This window comes from Xenopus tropicalis, chromosome 6 (genome assembly GCF_000004195.4).
Source record: "Xenopus tropicalis strain Nigerian chromosome 6, UCB_Xtro_10.0, whole genome shotgun sequence".
In the NCBI taxonomy this organism is placed as follows: domain Eukaryota; kingdom Metazoa; phylum Chordata; class Amphibia; order Anura; family Pipidae; genus Xenopus; species Xenopus tropicalis.
The window spans coordinates 108,978,885-108,998,397 of record NC_030682.2 but is presented as its reverse complement, the minus strand read 5'-3'; the positions used below and the strand labels follow the sequence as shown (position 1 = coordinate 108,998,397).

General features: G+C 40.2%; 1 protein-coding gene across 2 annotated transcripts in view; it reads right to left on the bottom strand.

The window, feature by feature from the left end:
• Window positions 1-248: 248 nt before the first annotated feature.
• cables1 (Cdk5 and Abl enzyme substrate 1) overlaps window positions 249-19,513 on the bottom strand; it is a 52,174-nt gene continuing 32,909 nt past the window's right edge. For both annotated transcript variants that reach the window (XM_002934136.5, XM_004915213.4), the window contains exons 5-10: window positions 12,880-12,985; window positions 9,930-10,086; window positions 9,537-9,640; window positions 7,895-8,001; window positions 4,404-4,611; window positions 249-2,526 (exon numbers count right to left, since the gene is read on the bottom strand). In XM_002934136.5, the coding sequence (XP_002934182.2) occupies window positions 2,386-2,526; window positions 4,404-4,611; window positions 7,895-8,001; window positions 9,537-9,640; window positions 9,930-10,086; window positions 12,880-12,985 (823 nt within the window). In that variant the 3' untranslated portion in view covers window positions 249-2,385. The remainder of the gene's footprint in view (window positions 2,527-4,403; window positions 4,612-7,894; window positions 8,002-9,536; window positions 9,641-9,929; window positions 10,087-12,879; window positions 12,986-19,513) is intronic.

Genomic DNA, 19,513 nt, shown 5'->3' with positions numbered 1-19,513 from the left:
CAGTTTGGGGCAGAAACAAAATGAGCTTAATGTGATGCGGCAGGTACCACAATCAATACATGCTATTTTATTTAGCAGAGGTCAGCCAACCTGCAGGATCCCAGATAAATCTACCCTTTAGTTTAGAATTGTAACTTTTCACCCACCCTCCACCCCCAAAGGTATTGATACATTTCCCTATATAACCCAATAGAGCGCGTCACAGGGTCATGTAAAGTACTTTATGGACACATTTAATAACATCAATACAAAGCTTAAAAAATTGATTTTTATTGATCTTTATAATGAGATGATAATGTGAAGATTGGTCATGAAAATATAACATCTTGCATCAAGATCACATCTGTTTCTTTAAAATCTTTAAAATTTAGGGTTTTCTAAATCTCTCAGCGGGCTCCCACAATAGAGCAAGTTGTTACAGATACCCACACAGATGATTACACTACACTCAAGGTGGCCACACAGTAGTGGGTTTAATGGCTGATATATAATGATTTGATTATCAGCTCACGGGACAACTAATTAGATTACTACAGAAATATGGGCCCCATATTGTCTTATTGGTGACCAAAGGCTCCATAAATGGCCAGATGGGGGGATCTTTAACTAGATGGATTTTTCATTTTAGTGGATCCAATACGTTGGGAACACATTGCCCAATTGTTGGGTAGTTCTTCAAAAACTTGAGCAAATGTTCTTACCTGTTCCTCTGTGTGTGGTCAATTAAACAGATATCTGCTGTATGAACAGGTTTGGGAAACTAGCTGAGCCCACGGGGTGCCGGACAGATTTCCAACATTTACAGCAAGCGAGGCATGATCTGTATGATTAGTGCATGTTTGAATAGAGAACCGAGGGAATGTATAGCCTATTTATTATTTGATAATATGATCATATCTTTTTGGTTAAACATTCAGTAAAGTATGATGGCATAGCTATGTATGTGCACAAAACATCCCTGCTATTGATCTTTGCATTTCTACATAAGAAAAGGACCTGCCATATGGCTTGCCTTGGTTGGGGTCATTCTAAAGTCTCTGACCCCTTCATTTACAACATATCATGGTAAATTGGCAGCTCCAATTCTTATTCTAAAAGACAGGGAAGAGGGGCATGCTTTGCAGGCATAACTGCACCTTTATACTTTACAGTTACAGAGAATAATATATTTTAAAAGAAATGTATACTGTCTGTGTGCAAAGTGGTCTCTGAACATAAAACATTAAAATATGACAAATCTTTGAATTCACTGGGAACACTAATAAGTGAAAGAACACACAATATTGTTTTGTACCCAAGACATAAAGGCATCTGTGAGAGATCACTAAGCCAATGCTACGCCTGTACCATGGAACCTTGCTCTCTAGGCATTATAGAAGCACACACTGGCAAAGCCATAGTTTTATCTTACAAAAATAGAGTGGAACCCGGGTCCCCGTATATCTGAGCTATGCAAGTGTAAACAGGAGAGAAGACTCAGTCATTATATGTAGTGCATCTTCTGCCACAAACAAATATGTTCTCTTTAGTGTAGTGCGGTTGTCTTTCAGCTTCCAGGCGCCTGACTATTCTGCACAGCTTTGCATAGAAGGATCATTTCTGATATACTGACTGCAGCAGTAGTCCTGGGAATATTCTTACATGGATGTGTCACTATGGCCATTTGTGAGCTGGACATCCCTGCTAAATCTCTCCAAAACACTGCCTAACATGTAGCACAGTAAATCGTGCTTGGTATGCACTCTAACATAGAGCATGGAAACATAACACCAAAGGGTGTGACTACTAGCATCTCCTCCACAGTGGAAAAGAGCAATACTTGGGCATAACGTGACTCTACACCAAATTGCTGCCACCGATGACGGACCATATAATGAAAAACAATGTTTTAGGCTAAAACTGGAATATTTCTGGAATGGAATGAAAATTCGTATCAGGGTAAGGACACAAACATGGGAGACATGTCTCCCTCCCAGACACAAAGCTTTGGGTGATTTCTCCAACAAATAAAAAAAGGTCAAAATGGATTCAGTGTCACAGACCACAAACAATAAAAAAGTGCGCTCCTTATCTCCATTGACAGGTAAGAAATAGATTGGCACAGTCTTTTTGACACAGTGAGATTGGGAAGCAAAGATGGTGAAGTCCACTTGTGAATTCTATAGTAAAAATGGCCATTTCAGATGTTAGAGGCATTGTCTGCTATTTGCCATCCACATATAGAGCGCCTGCTCCGGGCAGTTATTAGTCATAGTGTTGCCGATAGGGAAAGTACAAATGCCGCGCCAATAAAGAAGTGGTCTTAACACTTATTTTTGCATTTGCTGTAGTGGCTATTTGTCCATGACAGTCAATTAATGGCACACACCAAGGAACCCTCCTGTGCTAGGAGCTCTGCATCAGGCGCCGATAATGAGGCATCACTTCATGCTCCGGCAGGTGAAGAGCAAACTCCAAGGCAACCAGCACAGGGAACTCAAAGGCCATCAGCTCTCGCCTGTTCAGCCGGAACTTCTCCTCCAGCTTCTAATAGACAAGCACAATAGTGTGTTACTGAGCTAGACAAATACATCATCAATCATTTCACATTCATCATTAGAGTTACTAGAACCAATTTTAGATAATTCTGACAGTACTGTCCATGACTTTAGTTAGTGTGCACTATGTCTCATTACTCTGTTTAGGGCTGAAAATTTGGAATTCCACCTCTGGATCAGAGCTCTTGTACTGTAAATTTGCCCTATCTTCCCATGTTAGTGCCCAGCTTCTCACTTTCCCTACTCCCAGTGTGTATCCTTGCAACATACCCAATTTCCTTTCCCTGTACAGCATCACACAATATGTCCCTCTACAGCAGGGATCCCCAACCTTTTATACCGGTGAGCTACGTTCAAATGGAAAAAGAGTTGGTGAACAACACAAGCATGAAAAAAATAGCCCCTTTTTGGATCTGCATCCTACAGGAGGCTCTGTGTGGCAATTACACTGGGTTTTTATGCAACCAAAACAGAAATTCAAAAATAAGCACCTTCTTTGAGGCCACTGGGAGCAACATCCAGAGTTGGTTAGCAACATGTTGCTCACAAGCCACTGGTTGGGGATCACTACTCTACAGTGTTAGTCTTTCAACTCCATTTGGCACATCATCTTTCTCCCTTATGCTTCTGGTACAACTTTTGTTGCTCTCTCTCTCTCCACTACTCCCTGCACAGCTTTTGTTGCCCCTACTCCCTACACCCCTTTGTTTTTCTACTCCCCCTCACTGCACACCTCTATTTTCCTATTCCCCTATCAGTGCAAATCTATCTCCTTTCCCCATCACACCAAACCTTTCTGTCCCTAGTTTGACTCCCTACTCCCCTCATTTTCTTAGTCTCTCTTTTCTGTACTTACTCAATCCCTTCACCTTGTGCACCTTTCTGTCCCTAGTCCCCAAGCTCTACACCTTCCTCTTGATGCCTTCCTGTCTCTATCCCCACTCCATGCACAACTTTCTCTCCCTATCCTCTCTACACACATTTCTTTATCACTCTTTCCTGCACACCTTTCTCTATACCCCCTTTATGTACAACTTTTTCCCCTATGCCCCTTTCCACTTTATTTTTTTTATATATATCTATTCCCTATTGTATATCTTACTTTTACCCTCCTCACCACTGAACCCCATTCTTTCCCTATCCACCCTTCCTGCACAGCTTTCTGTGCTTATTCACCCTTAGTGCACACCTTCCAATCTCTATATACCCCCTTTCTCCATAGACACCTTTGTCTTTATATTCCCCCTGCCTGAATTTCCTTCTTTCTGAGGTTCTGTTTCTCATCTATCTGCCTCTTCCTATATGCTCACTACCTGTTACCCTTATAGCAATTCTTTTTCAATGAACACAATCTTAACAAAACCGAAGACAGTGTAAGACCAAAAGTGGAACTTTGTCAGCCGGCAAGAGCCTCTAAGCACAAACACAATTCTGTATAAAGATATTTAACTTGTACATTTATGAAGTATGCTGTGCCCAAGCTGCTACATTTTGCATGTGGCAATAGTTTTAGGCTATAATCGTACAGGGATTTGAAAAACGCACTTATAACTTTTATCATATTGCTGGGGTTGTACAGACAGACAAGCTGCCTGGGGTATGGGTGATTATGTCTCCATTAGGCTCTCTCTCATAAGCTTGTGATATTTGCTTGCTGCCTTTTGCCCTATGGCCAGCACAGAACAGGTAGGTGCGCACAGTTTCCAAAGCTTCAAATAAGAATTTAGCGGAAACATTCCTAACAGAATGTATTAGCGGTGTTTTAAGTTCATACTTTTATCTTAGGCAACACCACCTTGCTTTAGCCTAAGGATATCAAGGACCTCAAACTTTTGTACAGCACTGAACATCCCATATAATACTTACATCAATTAGGTGTTTCACTTCATGTTTTCTGAGGTCACTGCCAATCTTGGCTGCTAACAGGATGCAGGCTCCAGCACAAAGCTTTCTGTTCTGCTTGTTTAATTTGCCCTTTAAAGCAAGTTTTTCAAAATACACGAAGGCCATGGCAACTGTGGGTTCCTCATACCCACACTCATCCTGCGCTAGTTTGCGAATGTCCCGTTTCAGGCTGAGGAAGAAATCAGATTTTGACGTTTCATTGCAGATAGAAAACAAAGAAGACTGAATACATACAGGGTAATTTCATGAAATCATCCTCCCTTCCCCCATGACAGTTTTACCATAAATTGTTTCCACAAGTCAAATAAGCATAGAGTACAAACATGGTGCTGCTGTATACACAGATATAGTTTTACTTGTATGGCAGTTCCCGGGAGCAGAGATGTTTTACATACATTTATATATATTTATATAACAGACTGAGGAATAATTACAGCTGAAAGAAAGAAACTAAGAGACTGTAAGTAGCAGGAATTCAGAGGCAGGAGGTCGTGTTTACATCTGGCCATTTTGCTCAGGTTGGCATGTGTCTCTTACAGCATTTCCTATGAAGAACTGTCTCCCAGAGCCCTGTATTGCACTTATGGGCTTATATAAAGAAGTTGTGTTGGCTGTAGATTTTTATAGCTGGGAAAGAACTTCCTGACAATCTCATGTTGCAGGGGTGGACGTGGGTGAAACTTTCCCCCATATAGGCCTAGACACACATAGGAACACACTTTCGGTTAGTTTAAATATTATGATAGTACGTACTACTGATCAGGCCAACAACTGCAGAAAGCAGATAATGCAAGACTGACCGTGTGTTTGTTTCAAGCATCATGCATTTTACAGGCAGGCTCAGTGCTATGTTAAAGGGATAGTGACACGTTCCATTTGAGCAGGAACATATCATTATGCCTACATAAATCCTAGCCCCTGCAACGTTGTGTTGTGGGGGCAATGTTCTCATAGGCTGGGGCACTGATTACATTTGTCCTTCAGTCAGGGTCCAAACACTGTCCCTCTCCAAAGCATAACCATGAAGATGCTTCACTTCAAGCTGTGCTGGATTCCAACAAGGGTTAGTAAGGGGTTAACTGGGACAAGGGAAGCATTGGGCTCCAGTCCTTAAGAGGGATATTAATGAGCTGGAGAGAGTGCAGAGACTGCAACTAAACTGGTTAAGGGGATGGAAGATTTAAACTATGAGGTGAGACTGTCGAGGTTGGGGTTGTTTTCTCTGGAAAAGAGGCGAGGGGACATGATTACTCTGTACAAGTACATTAGAGGGGATTATAGGCAGTTGGGGGATGTTCTTTTTTCCCATAAAAACAATCAATGCACCAGAGGTCACCCCTATAGATTAGAGGAACGGAGCTTCCATTTGAAGCAGCGTAGGTGGTTTTTCACAGTGAGGGCAGTGAGGTTGTGGAATGCCCTTCCTAGTGATGTGGTAATGGCAGATTCTGTTAATGCCTTTAAGAGGGGCCTGGATGAGTTCTTGAACAATCAGAATATCCAAGGCTATTGTGATACTAATATCTACAGTTAGTACTAGTGGTTGTATATATAGTTTATGTATGTGAGTGTATAGATTGGTAGGTGTGGGTTAGGTGTGCTGGGTTTACTTGGATGGGTTGAACTTGATGGACACTGGTCTTTTTTCAACCCTATGTAACTATTTTCAGTAGGCAAGGATACAAGTGTTACGGTTTAAGTAGGGAGAGTGACATGTTCCCCTTCAACCTGGATCACTTTAAGCAGCAAATTGGGGACTTGCAGTGATATAACCATTTACAGCTTTTATGCATTTAATATAATTGTTGGGTACAGTGTTACTAAGCAAGGCCACATTGGTAACTATACTACCCTAGCAGGCAACAACATGAATGTAATAAGTGAAGTGAGTAAAGCTTGCGAGGTCCTGACCCATAAGTGCCAGTCAGATACTCAAGGAAGGATATAAGTTTGGGGCTGCAGTCATTTACAGGCAGTTTGTGGATGAATGATCAGTTTGTGTGTGAAGCTCACCAGTAACTACATGGGGTGTGGGTGCACAGACCTACAGCTCGGGGTAAGTTATTATTTATACAGTATAAATGTGCTTAAGCCACATATTTAACTTGTAAATGTGTCAATAACAAAAACCTTTGTATCTACAATAACAAACAAAGAATATTATATAAAACTATACATCAACTACAATTACAAACATTTGATTTATTTACTAATGTACAAAATGTAAAAAACACTAAAAGAACACATACAGGAACACTAGACATCATGGAACAAGGGGACTAATGTCTCTGAACGTTTTTCCCTTTGTTCCGATGGTAACATCAATTTTCTATCTGTAACCTGTATAGAGAGAATAATATAGTGACCTAGAGGAGAGAGTCTTTTAACTGTTGAATAAAATGGAAATGGATCTTTATACTGAGGACTAGACAACATATGGGTCTAAATTATGATTTCAATGTGTCGTGTTATTATGAGTAACTATGTGAAGGTGCCCTATTCTTTTTGAAATGTAAAAACATTTTGTACTTTTTGTATCTTCTATATATTTGAAATTTTATATTTTTGTCATTTTTCATTGGTGTAGTAGGGTAAATATCCTGTACGCTGTATCCTAAGCCCAAGGCTGTTTTGGGTACTTATGTTTGCTTAAAGGAACAGTAACACCAAAAAATAAAAGCGCTTTAAAGTAATAAAAATATAATGCACTGTTGCCCTGCACTGGTAAAACTGGTGTGTTTGCTACAGTAACACTACTATAAGTTATATAATAAACTGCTGTGTTGCCACGGGGGCAGCCATTCAAGCTGGAAAAAAGGAGAAAAGGCACAGGTTACATAGCAGATAACGGATAAGCTCTGTAGAATACAATAGTGTTTTATCTGTTACCTGCTATGTGCCTGTGCCTTTTCTCCTTTGAATGGCTGCCCCCATGGCTACACAGCAGCTTATTTATATAAACTATAGTAGACTTTCTGAAGTAAACACACAACTTTTACCAGTGCAGGGCAGCAGCACATTATATTTTAGTTACTTTTATACACTTTCATTTTTTGGTGTTACTGTTCTTTTAATAAATTTGCTGTTTTTCTTACTTGGCCTGCCAGTGGGGTCTGTGAGTGCCAGCTACCCTTCTTAGGTGTAAGGGATGAAGGCAATGTCAGTACAGTGAATGTTGGGGAAAGACAATGTTTTTATTGGTTTTTATATGGTTAGCCATAAAACAAATAACATTAAAGTGAGCTGACATCCTCGTGAATCACTTCACAATTAGATGTGGTCTGCGATGGGTTTTGTTCAATCTACAGTATAAAGCTACTCTGTTCTGAATTTTATTACACACGTGACTCTACAATAACATGTTAAAAAACATGAAGAAGATGGAAGCCGACACGTAGGATGCAGTGACAGTGATATCTCGCATTATGTCAGGCCTGGCTATGTTCCCATACCTTCTTATTTTGCTGAGTGTCAGCTTGATATGAGGAAATTTCTCCTTGAAAGTTTCATTCATGTCTTTTTTGAGGTCTGACGGTTTCACATACTCTATGACAGTGGTCTGTAACCGAAGATAAAATAAACACAGTAGGTTTAGGTTTCTGCTGAGCAATCAATACATGTCATACATACTCCCAGCAATATTAAGTTAGATAGGAACCATGTATTCTTTTTGCTGGTTCAACTCATTGTAGTAGCGGGCACATCAATTAAAGGGGACGTATAACAATGCTTTGACAATGTAAAATGAATAAGAATTCTTTTATGATAATTTTTACACTTTGCACCAGACTTTTAAAATGGACCATCACTTAAAAATTCAACATTGAGCATTTTTGATCAGTAATAGCCAGACCTGTCTGGTATCTGCAGCCGCAGGGTCAGAGGGATTATCATTGTAGGCCAGGCAAGGGTATTTCACCAGCCTCAGTCTGCCATTAACCTAAGCTGTAGGTTCTCTCTGAATTACTGTTTCCTCTCACTTGCAATTGAAAGGAGTCTGATCAATATAAAGAACACAAACTCATCAATAATTTAAAATGTAATAAATGGAAATAAAAATACGCCCATCTGCAAAAGAGGTCTGAATAGGGACAATGTGGAGAGAGCGGCCTGTGTTTAATCATTACTGTTGCTACTGAGACAAACAAATCCATCATCAACTCTATTCACAATACAAAGCTTTAGCTGCTGTGTTTATACAGGCCCAGGTGCAGTACCCCACAGCCACCAATATGATGTTTTTAAACTGGAGACCAGTAAATGCTGGCTGCTGGCTGGTTGCTATTGGTTACCAGTAAATTAAGTTTTTTTTTTATTACATAAGCCCTTAGAAAGTTATGCTTTTCACACATAATTTCGACATTTTAGCGGTGTCTATTGTTTCGTTTTTTTTCCTGATAGGGTAGTCAGTGCCATCTCATAGGATATTTTAGTTCTTTCCCTACATTTTGGAACACATCAAAATGAATTGCTGAATGCTTGGTATAGGCAACTGCAATTGAGCAATGTAGCACCTATGTCCATAACTCAACCTCCCATAAAGACTTGACAAGGTGATTAACTCTATTAAGTGCTCTAAAGGTCGACTAGTGTCATAATCAGTTGGCTTTCTGGTGCTGGGTAACAGAGACAAAACATAAAACCAGCAGTACCAGGACATGCCCTCCCCTATCTGGCCCACACAGTCCTTCTTTATATAAATGTAACTCATCATTTCAGCGCCCATCGGCCATTGGGGTTTTCCCTTATTTTCTAATCTGTTTTCTTCTTCGCTTCTGCACTATATATAAAACAAACTCCTCATTCTATACTCCCTCTCATGTGCCCAAGTGAAAGCTCACCGCAACACCTCTATCACACCCCATGTATTAGCATATAAAACTAATAGCAGACACTGATAGGAATTTTACACTTTTCTCTGCTTCTAACTCTCTATGAAATTTTCACAATACTGCAGAATGAGTATCCTGAAGGCAGAAAAATGTTACTACATCCGAAAATCTTCTGAATCTATACAAATGCTTACTATAGGGGCAACATATCCTTACCCCGCAATGCCTAAAGTAAATATGAATGAAATGCCTTTACACTTACCATATAGGAAGGGAAGATTAGAACCCGTTTGTGCTTGCCACATGGCCACTGCGGATCATCCAGAAGGTTAGGATCATATTCAATAAACTCTCCTATGTCACTTCCTACAATAAAACAAAAGACTAGTTAACTCTTCTACCCCTAGTAAATACCATCCTCACCAAGGAGGCAGTAGGCCTCATATCCCCTCACACACACACATTTCCCAAGTTACAAAAGCAGTATTTAACCCCCACCAGAAAATCTGTACTCAACATGCAACAGAAAAGCACAAAGTTTCATTCTCAGTTTCTATGCTCCAGGGGGCTCAAGTGCAAGAATACTAAGGGGCGCAACGCATAGTGCTCATTTAACAGCACTATTACTTATTAATAGTATAGTATTTAGTGTCACCTGTATCAATGCTGCCTTGAATACTGTTGGCTCTGCCCAGGGTCAAGTTGCGGTGACTTGTGTTTCGAAACTGAGAGAAGGAGCAGGTAGAATCTATAGTGTTTCTCCGGGCTCCCAAGGCATTGGTCGGGTACAGAAACTGGGTATATGACACAGTCTGGAGAGAAGAGAAAGTGTCAGGTGCTGATCATTTACCATTAAAGATTTACAAACAGTTCTTCGTTTCTTCCCATCAGTGAAACCTACTCAACTTGGCAAAGGCACTAAATTACAGGAACATTTCTACATGGCAAGGGAACATTAAACTGGACCATACATATTAATAATAAGCAAATTCCAACATTCTACCCAAAAGCAGGACAACATTTCCCTTTACATTTGGTTTTGACAAATCCAGGTGCCCGCACAACAAACATCTGTGTACTGTGAATTCCTGCCCAGTTATTATTTCGGCGTCAGCCTATTCTATGCAGTGGAAAAACTGCCAATCATTTGAGGGGAGTGGTTTGCTACAAGTCAAGTAGCCAGTCATGGGAAGTGCATGATATGAGACTATAAACAACAAGGCTCATGCTTCCTCTTTAAGAAATAAACAGAAGGGCTCCATTCTGTTTCCTAAAAATGTCACCGTAACCATGAACTTTTTAACTTTAACATTGTCCTTTGGAACATGCCTGGAGATTATATTTTTGTTGTCTGTTGGCTTTATCTCAACTGTATCATATGTGCCTATCTGTCCCCACAATTAAACATTAAGGAAGCTGGTCATAATTATAATGTTTTTATCCTAATACCAGTATAAATGCATGCACAGGAGTTTTTCACTATTATCTGACCAACACTTGCATAGGAAGGTTATACAGAGCGTCACCACTCGGCTCTTGCAGAAAATGAAAGCCCTTACAGACCTGCGATTACACCGTAGGTTTCTGAAATAGATCATTGTTAAGGACACTTAGGGGGGAATTCACAAAAGTGGAGAGAGCCCTTTTTTGGAGTAAAAGTGGTAGAAAAACTGGCGGAAAACACTTTCTCCAGATTCACAAAAAGAAATCCGCCTAAATTCCGACTCAACCGCCACTTTTCCGTTTTTGGTCAAAGAAAGACAGTTTACAGCCACTTTTGTGAATTTGTCGACATTTATACGACGTTTTAATGACATTTTTCCCCGATATTTTTTCCTGACATTTTCAAAATGGAAAAAAACTCTTTAACTCTGTCAGACCAATTCTAAGCGCTTCTGTTTTGTTTCACCCAGTCTCCAATTCACACCTAAGGTAGGGGCCCCATTGGGGGATCATTAACATATTAATGGGGATTAGCAGCCTATTGTTAGGGGGACAAGTTTCTGTCTAACCCTAGAACAATAGGTGCAAAAAGCCTCATTAACATTTTATAAACAAGTAAAACACTGATTAAAAAAAGTTTAATTTATATCTTTTATATTAAAAGTTTTTACCTCACATTTGCATGAATATGCCAGTTTTAGCTTAACCAATGAGGCAATAATAACATTTTCAGTGAATATATTGTATACATTTTTATTTAAAGGAAAGTAAAGCCTCCCAGGCAAATTTTAGCAGCAGTGCCCCCTCATTAATCACTTCACTGACATTTGCCCCAACTAATCTGTGCCCCCATATCATGTCCAGAACTACAGAGCTGCCTGACAGCATTGGCCCCCACCTGTTCCCAGAAGTCATCTTGGTGATCAGCAAACAGCACATACACACTGGCACCCACACTGGGATATTGGGGTACAGGGTTGGACTGGGCCCAACAGGAGAAGGAAAGGCTAGTAAAGAGTTAATCTCAAGCTGCAGGCATACCTTCAGTTGTCTCAATAGTGCCCTTAAGTCTCCCCATATTTCACCTGTTCAGATGATCAGAAGCCAAACAGGAAAAAAAACACTGAGCTGTGTAAAGGAAGTTCACATAATAGCTAAAGGCAAATTCATAAAAAAATGTTGGCAAAATCACAAAATCTGAAAACTGTCTGTTTAAAAGACAAATTCACAAAAGTGGAGATAGAGGTTTGTGAATTAGGTGGAAAATCCGACAAATCTATCTCCACTTTTATTTTTATTCACCACTTTTGTGAATTCTCCCCTTTGAAGTTCAAAATGATTTTACAGTGCTGGAAAGTAATTTTTACTTGCAAATGTAAAGATTTTTTTCTGTCAGCCTCATTACTGCCCAGGTTAATAATGCAACTAATAAAAGACAGTTCCATTCCCTGGCTTCTTGCATAGGGATTCAAATACTAGAGGAAGCCTATGAGCTGGGAACAGTGGAGCTAAGGCGAGACTGAAAGTACAGTGAGTAACACCTTCACATAAGCAGAGGAAAGATTATTCCGCATTCACTTCTGAATATTGACAATAGAAAACTAGAAGGTACAATATACAGTGGGCAATATTCATTCGTTGCAGTTTAGCAGCAGCTGTACAGCCATAGGGCGAAATCCCCTCTGTGAGTTGCATGAAAAAAAGTAGCAGATTATACTTGATGTCACCCAAAAACTTGCACATTTTAAGGCATAAAAGAAAAAAACAAAATGTGAACTATCTAAAGTTCTGCTCTTGCAATGTGTATGTTTGTTTATCTCACACACAGCACGCAGCAGGCTTCACTCAATGTAAGGTCCCACGGGCCAGGGAATAGGAAGGAAACTTCCTATAGTCATGATTTATTCACTGACAAACGGTGCCACAGCTTGTGGTTATTGTGCTTTTTATATTATTGACTTATTCTTGGAAGGAAAGGTCAAGATGAACAAGGCCATATGCACTAGTAAATGAGTAATTAAGGCTATGTGCTTAGCAGTTAGAGAGCTCTGCTGCTATGCACCATGCAGGTCTGTTTATCTGTTAATGCTCCATATGCAATGTATAGCTAGCATCCATAAGGTGCCAGTGTGACAACTTCCAAACAATGCTTACATTCTTACCTTCCCATCAGCACCAAGCTCTACTCCCTCCAGGCCTAGAATCATCTCTCTGGTTCCCATGCCTCCTGAGGAATGACGCTGCCTTGTGCTTTCCAGTTTCAGGTCCCTGTGGGTGACAGTATACACATAAGGTCAGGTCAGGCAATGCGTTTCACCTGCTACACTTCTATTTATTATCAAAGAAACACTCATGAGAAATTCTGTTTATATGAGAAATGTCAGTTTCAGTACTATCATAGGCAGTGCAAGCCAGCTCCAGAACTCCAACTTTCCAGCCTGTCCCAAAACTGATATATATATATATATATATATATATATACATACACACACACACCTGGTGTTTTCCGGATAAGGGGTCTTCCCATAATTTGGATCTCCAAAACATAAGTCTGATAGAAATCGTTTAAACATTAAATAAACCCAGTAGAAATGTTTTGCTTCCAATAAGGTTTCATTATACCTTAGTTGGGATCAAGGTACTGTTTTATTATTACAGAGAAAAAGGAATCAATGTTAAAAATGTGAATTATTTGATTAAAGTCAAGTCTATGGAAGATGGCCTTCCCATATTTTGGGAGCTTTCTGGATAATGGATCCCATACCTGTATGTTACAGGTTATTCATATTTGTATATAACTTTTTTGAATAACCATACTGTGTTATTTTATGGTATTTTGTCTAACAACTTCATCATCATAAAATGGCTAAAGTTGCAGCAGATCTAACCCACCCCCCTCCTCCCCGCTATGTTATGCAATAATCTCTGGCTTGTGTATTTCTGGTAATGTTATGTCTCCAATTACAAAACGCTGCAATGCTGTATTTACAGAGGAACGAATAAGACATTAATATTTATTAGCATGAAAATGGATATTTTTCTATTTCCACTGGGATCTATTCCTGTAAAGCAGTGCTGTCCAACTGGCAACCCCCCTCTGTGTGGCCCCCAACCTGTCTGGCTGCTTTGATGGCTTACCTTTGTGTAAGCTTTAAATGGTATCAGTACTGAGATTAACTGTCCCCCTGCATGGTTCACACCTCAGATTCATCATGTATTGTTTAAACATGTAATCCCCTGTACTGTTCACACCTTTGAATCTCTGCATTGTTCACCCTCTGCATTGTTCACACCTCAGGCTCACCCACATTGTTCACCTATTCACATTTCAGACAGACTGTAGGAGCAGTGCCAGCATTGTGTCATTGTATGTACTGCCTGACCTATGCTGTCTGTGTGCACACACAGGCAGCACAGGGCAGACAGAGCATGGCACACACAGGCAGCTAAGGGCAGGCAGAGTATGGTACACACAGGCAGCATAGGGCAGGCAGAATATGGCATACACAGGCAGCTAAGGGCAGGCAGAGTATGGCACACACAGGCAGCATAGGGCAGGCAGAGTATGACACACACAGGCAGCATAGGGCAGGCAGAATATGGCATACATAGGCAGCTAAGGGCAGGCACAGTATGGCACACAAAGGCAGCATAGGGCAGGCAGAGTATGGCACACACACAGGCAGCATAGGGCAGGCAGAATGTGGCACACATGCAGCATAGGGCAGGCAGAGTATGGCACATAGGCAGCATAGGGCAGGCAGAGTATGACACACACAGGCAGCATAGGGCAGGCAGAATATGGCATACACAAGCAGCTAAGGGCAGGCAGAGTATGGCACACAGAGGCAGGCAGAGTATGGCACACAGTCAGCTAAGAGCAGGCAGAGTATGGCACACACAGGCAGTACTCTGCCTGCCCTATGCTGCCTGTGGGAGGTGAACCTGGAAGGGGTTTGTTCTGGGAGTTTGTTAGCATTTGGAAATAGCCATTAAATGGTCCCTAAGGTGTGTAATTATTTGCTGGGTTGCTGTGCTATCCACACGGGAGGAGGAGAAGGCATATATGCAGTATGGCAATATGACATAATTTAATTCTTTCACATATGAATGATAGTTGATATCCCCACAGTGAGGACCAATCATTTGGGTTTTTGCTGCGCTACCACAATTGTGATAACATGGGTGTGGTTTGAAGTGGGTGTGGTTTAAAAAGGGGGGTGGTCCTCCACTATGTATGCTATATAAATTCCGGCCCTTAGCACCACAGGAGTTGGACAGCACTGCTGTAAAGGACTAAGCATTTATCAGCCTGAAATGGTGACAGAATACTCTATATATCATTTATAATGTCTCATCCACTGCCTCAGTCTGAATCTCAGTGAGGGGCACTTCATTTATATATCCATGGGCCAGTGGACAGAACACACGAGTTCCCAGCACCACTAACCATTTCAAAGGATAAACAATGGATCCTCACACAGATATATATCATCATTATGTTCAATGGGTGCACCCATCAAATATGTGCAATGTACTACACTATGTAGTTGGGCTCGGTAAAGACAATGTAACAACATACACAAATATACAATATAAAACAGATTTACAGGGATACTATCACTCATTAATGTTCTTTTTGAATTCCCTATTTATTGTCTTTAGCAGAAATTCTGCAGGAAGTACACAAGTTATGTGTAATGCACAACTGACTATTGTATGTTACACAACTGACTTTTTTTTTTTTAAATGTCAATGCAAAATGACCCTGCCCCATTTTAAAACTACTTTTTCCAGTTTTCTGTCTCAGTGACTTCTTCCAAGGCATAATGTTACCCATGTAGTAAGCCCAAAGGTTCTTGTTGCACAAACACACAGATGGATGACTGCTTATCTCAACAGACTATTTGCTCGGGATATCCCAGATGGTTCAATATGAAATTTGTTCAAATGGCTCACTAATACTGAAGTCTTTTTTTTACATATTATTTTTAAGTCATGAGCATCTAATAAACGCCTAGACAATCTAACCATCTAGTATATCCTGAGAAAGGTTTTGGGACAGCGAGAGCTCTACCTAAATAAAACAGGTAGGGGATCCATTATCAAAAACCTGTTATCTGGAAAGCTCTGATTTATGGGAAAGCCATCTCCCATAGACTCCATTTTAACCAAATAATTCAATTTCTTACAAATATATTTCCTTTTTCTCTGTGATAATTAAACAATACCTTGTGCTTGATCTCAACTAAAATATAATCATTCCAAAACTGATTTTGCTACCATACCTGTATTTACTTTAAAAGCTCTTTATGAAGGGAAAACTGATTAGTTCTCTCTCTATTTAATAATAAGACGGCGCCTTAGATGGGAAATAAACTAGTGTAATTTAATGAGAATGGAAAAACCATCCTATTGGTTTTGTAATGTTTAATGTTTTCTTAGGCTTAAGATATTGTAAGGATTCCTTTTACAAAAAAAACCCTGATGTCCCAAGTATTCTAGACAACAGATAGAATAACAGGTTACAGACAGTGCTGTACATAGCATTTTTCAGGCTAATTAAATATACTTTTTAGGAATACAGACAATCTGAGAGTCACTATGGTTTGGCAAGGCAGCCGATTTAGCAACTGCTTTTGATACTGGTTAATAAAAATCAGAGCGTTGGGACTTCTATTTGGTGGAAAACTGGCTGTGCGATTAGATGAATAGATATAATAAATGGAACATATTTCAACTGGGCATAAAGAGGCTGTAGAAGCTTATTCATGGAAAAATCTTGCAGATGCCTTCCAGCTGGTCAATGAGAAGGGTCTCATTTCTAGGAGATATTTCATTCAATAATTCAGTACTTTACATGCAGAACAAATCTGAGGAAAAGCTGAGAGAAATCTTCCAAGCCAACTGTAGGCCGCTAGGTTTGCATGTTGGCTCCAAATGTTGCAGAGCACTATTCAAGCCTTATAGTACAGCTTCTGAACAGAGCAAAACTGAAAAACAGTAATATAATATATAAGGGCTTTGGCACACAGCAGGAGTGGGGCTGGTTAGACACCAAAATAGAGACTGGGTCGAACAGCTAAATAAGGGATTTATCTATATATGTATCCTACTTTGTGGCTTGTAAAATAAGGAATGGCATTTTCTCCCTATTAACTACATGGGCAACCAGACATAACTTGACATCTATTGTTATTTTTAAAGAGGAAATAGAACAGCAGCATGTGAATGTGAGCATAAACCAGCTACAATAATCTGTAAAAATCTACAATTATAATGTAATAATTTAATTGTGGATTACAGTAAACCAGTTCTACATTAATCTCAACCTACAACCCTAAACTCTTTTGCACAAAAAGAACTGTGAGACACTGTAGGTAATAGACCTGTTGCAGGACTCTGCAGCCCACCTCTTTAGGATTTCAAGGTTGCTCTTAGAGGGGAACTTTAGCTTCCGAACCAAAACACAGAAACCCCAATATAATATATCACTGTAATCTGTTCCTTTAAAAAGTATAAATTTGTAGAATGAAATCCAGCTGCAAAACAGTTCTTATCTTTCTGCATCATTTGAAATCCTGGCAGGGGAGGAGGGACTAAAACATTGATTTTACAAATTGTAACGACTTCTCCACAGCTTATAGACAGCATGCAGGAACTACATAACCCGCATTGCATTAATATCACATGTGCAGGGATTGGGAGGATGCAGGCAGAGGGCAGACTGAGAACAGTCGACTACAGTATATTTTATGTGAATCATAAAGTAGTCACCACAAATGCAGTGAGCAAAGTGCAATTTTGAGTGCAATCGCCATATTTTTTACCCATGATTTATCAATATCAATACAATTCCAAGCACGCTACACTGCAAATCAGATGCAATTATGCTGCAATCTGCTTGGCGTCATTTCCAGCTTTCGTTGTGTGAGTAACGTCTGCCCTCGATCCTTTAGGCACAAGTGTGCTGCACCTATTGACGCTGGGTGCAAAGGGAACTAAAGTTGCTGCCTGGTCAGGACGTGGCAAAGACCAGAGACGACAGGAAGTGGCAGGAAACAGCTTAGCAAACACATTACAACACTAAGGGGCCTATTTATTAGCTGTGTAAAATGTAATTCACCAAAAAAAATGGTGTCAAAAGCTGTGTAAAATAAAGAAGTTTGCCATCTGAACTTATGTAAGTTCTGGCAGAAGAAAACGTGGAAAATATTACACCAATTCTGCGCCTTTTTTTACGCTGTGAAGCCTGGCAATGTGTGGTGAATTTTGTCGCCGTTGTTTTACACTGCATAATATATCTGCCTCGAAGACAGCAATGCTCCAGTGGAGACAGACTGCACAGGCAGTAATTCATTCAGACCAGGTTTATGGATTTACATTTCAGCACAGGCTTAGTCAGAGACCAAAAATTAGTTTAGACATATGGTAATATAATTTGTAGAAAGTGTTGGCCTGCGGTACCAAGGGCCCACTAACTGGAACCCTTGAATGCTATCCACATGTTAGAGGGAATTATTGTTAAAGTGTAAGGTATTAATATAGCTAAGGTACTGATTTTCAAAACAATTTGAAATATTTAAAACATAGCCCCCCTATATAATAAAAGTCACAAAGTGTTCCCTGGGGCAGTAACCCATACCTACCAATGAGAGGCTTGCTTTTTAACAGGTGACCAATTAATGCTAGCCCATGGTTAGTTACTATTGGTGATAAGAAATGTACAGCAATCAAGACTATGTGAATACTTTGTGTTCTGTTTGCTGTGTTATTGCTAGTAATAGATGTGTAAGAACCCACAGCAACACAATGTGGATACAGACAAGCTTCAGGGGATAACACAGACAGACAGACAGGGCGCAGGCTAAACCTCTCTATCCCTGTGCTCTGTAAGACATGTGTATTTAAGAGCCTCCCTGTATTCTCCTGCTTCTCTGTGGCAATACATTTGGGGGTGTATTTATTATGCTGTGTAAAATATATGGAAAAGATTGCCGTCTGAACGCCGGACATTACGCCGTTATTTTCCATAAGTTCCGTTGGAAGAAAAAATGCGTAAAAAAATTACGCTGGTTTTACACGGCGAAGCCTGGCGATGTGTGGCAAATTTTCTCGCCGTTTTTTACACAGCATAATAAATATGCCCCTTGGTCTAATTTTTCTGACCCATGCCAGACTCCTAAATCCTTTCCTAACTTTCTCGCTACTGGGAATAAATAAAGAACCTGAAAAAAGGTAGAAAAGAGTTAATGGTATGTGCTCCAAAGGGCCAACTGGTATAAAACCTGGTATCCCAACATCGTAGACTCTGATACAACTGTAATGAAAATATACTATAAGTTCAAAGGGTTAGAAATGCTTTTCATTTAGCATAGCCTCCTGTGTGTATGTACAAGCAGTACCCGGGTTTCGGTGGTTGCCAGGCTCTGTACCTGTGACATCAATCCCAACTGCTCCCTGGATGCGCATTGGCATTTAACTGCCAATAGATTTGCCTCAATAGTGCCACCTAGAATAATATATTTATTCTGCAGAAACCATTACCATACCTGAGTAAACAGCTTTAGAAGCTTCTTCCGTTTGCTTAAGAAAGCAGCTGCCATTTTAAGTAGCCTCCTTTCTGCAGCCCTAGCCATTATAGCTGAGATCACACATTCCTAAGGGAGGGGGGAGGGAATTCTTAGCATTCTGGTGGGAGGGAGGAGCAGGAGAGGGGAGAGAAAGGCGTAGACTCTGGCCCCGGAAATTAAGGCTGTTTCTGAGTCACATTTACAAAAACAAGAGACAAGAAAT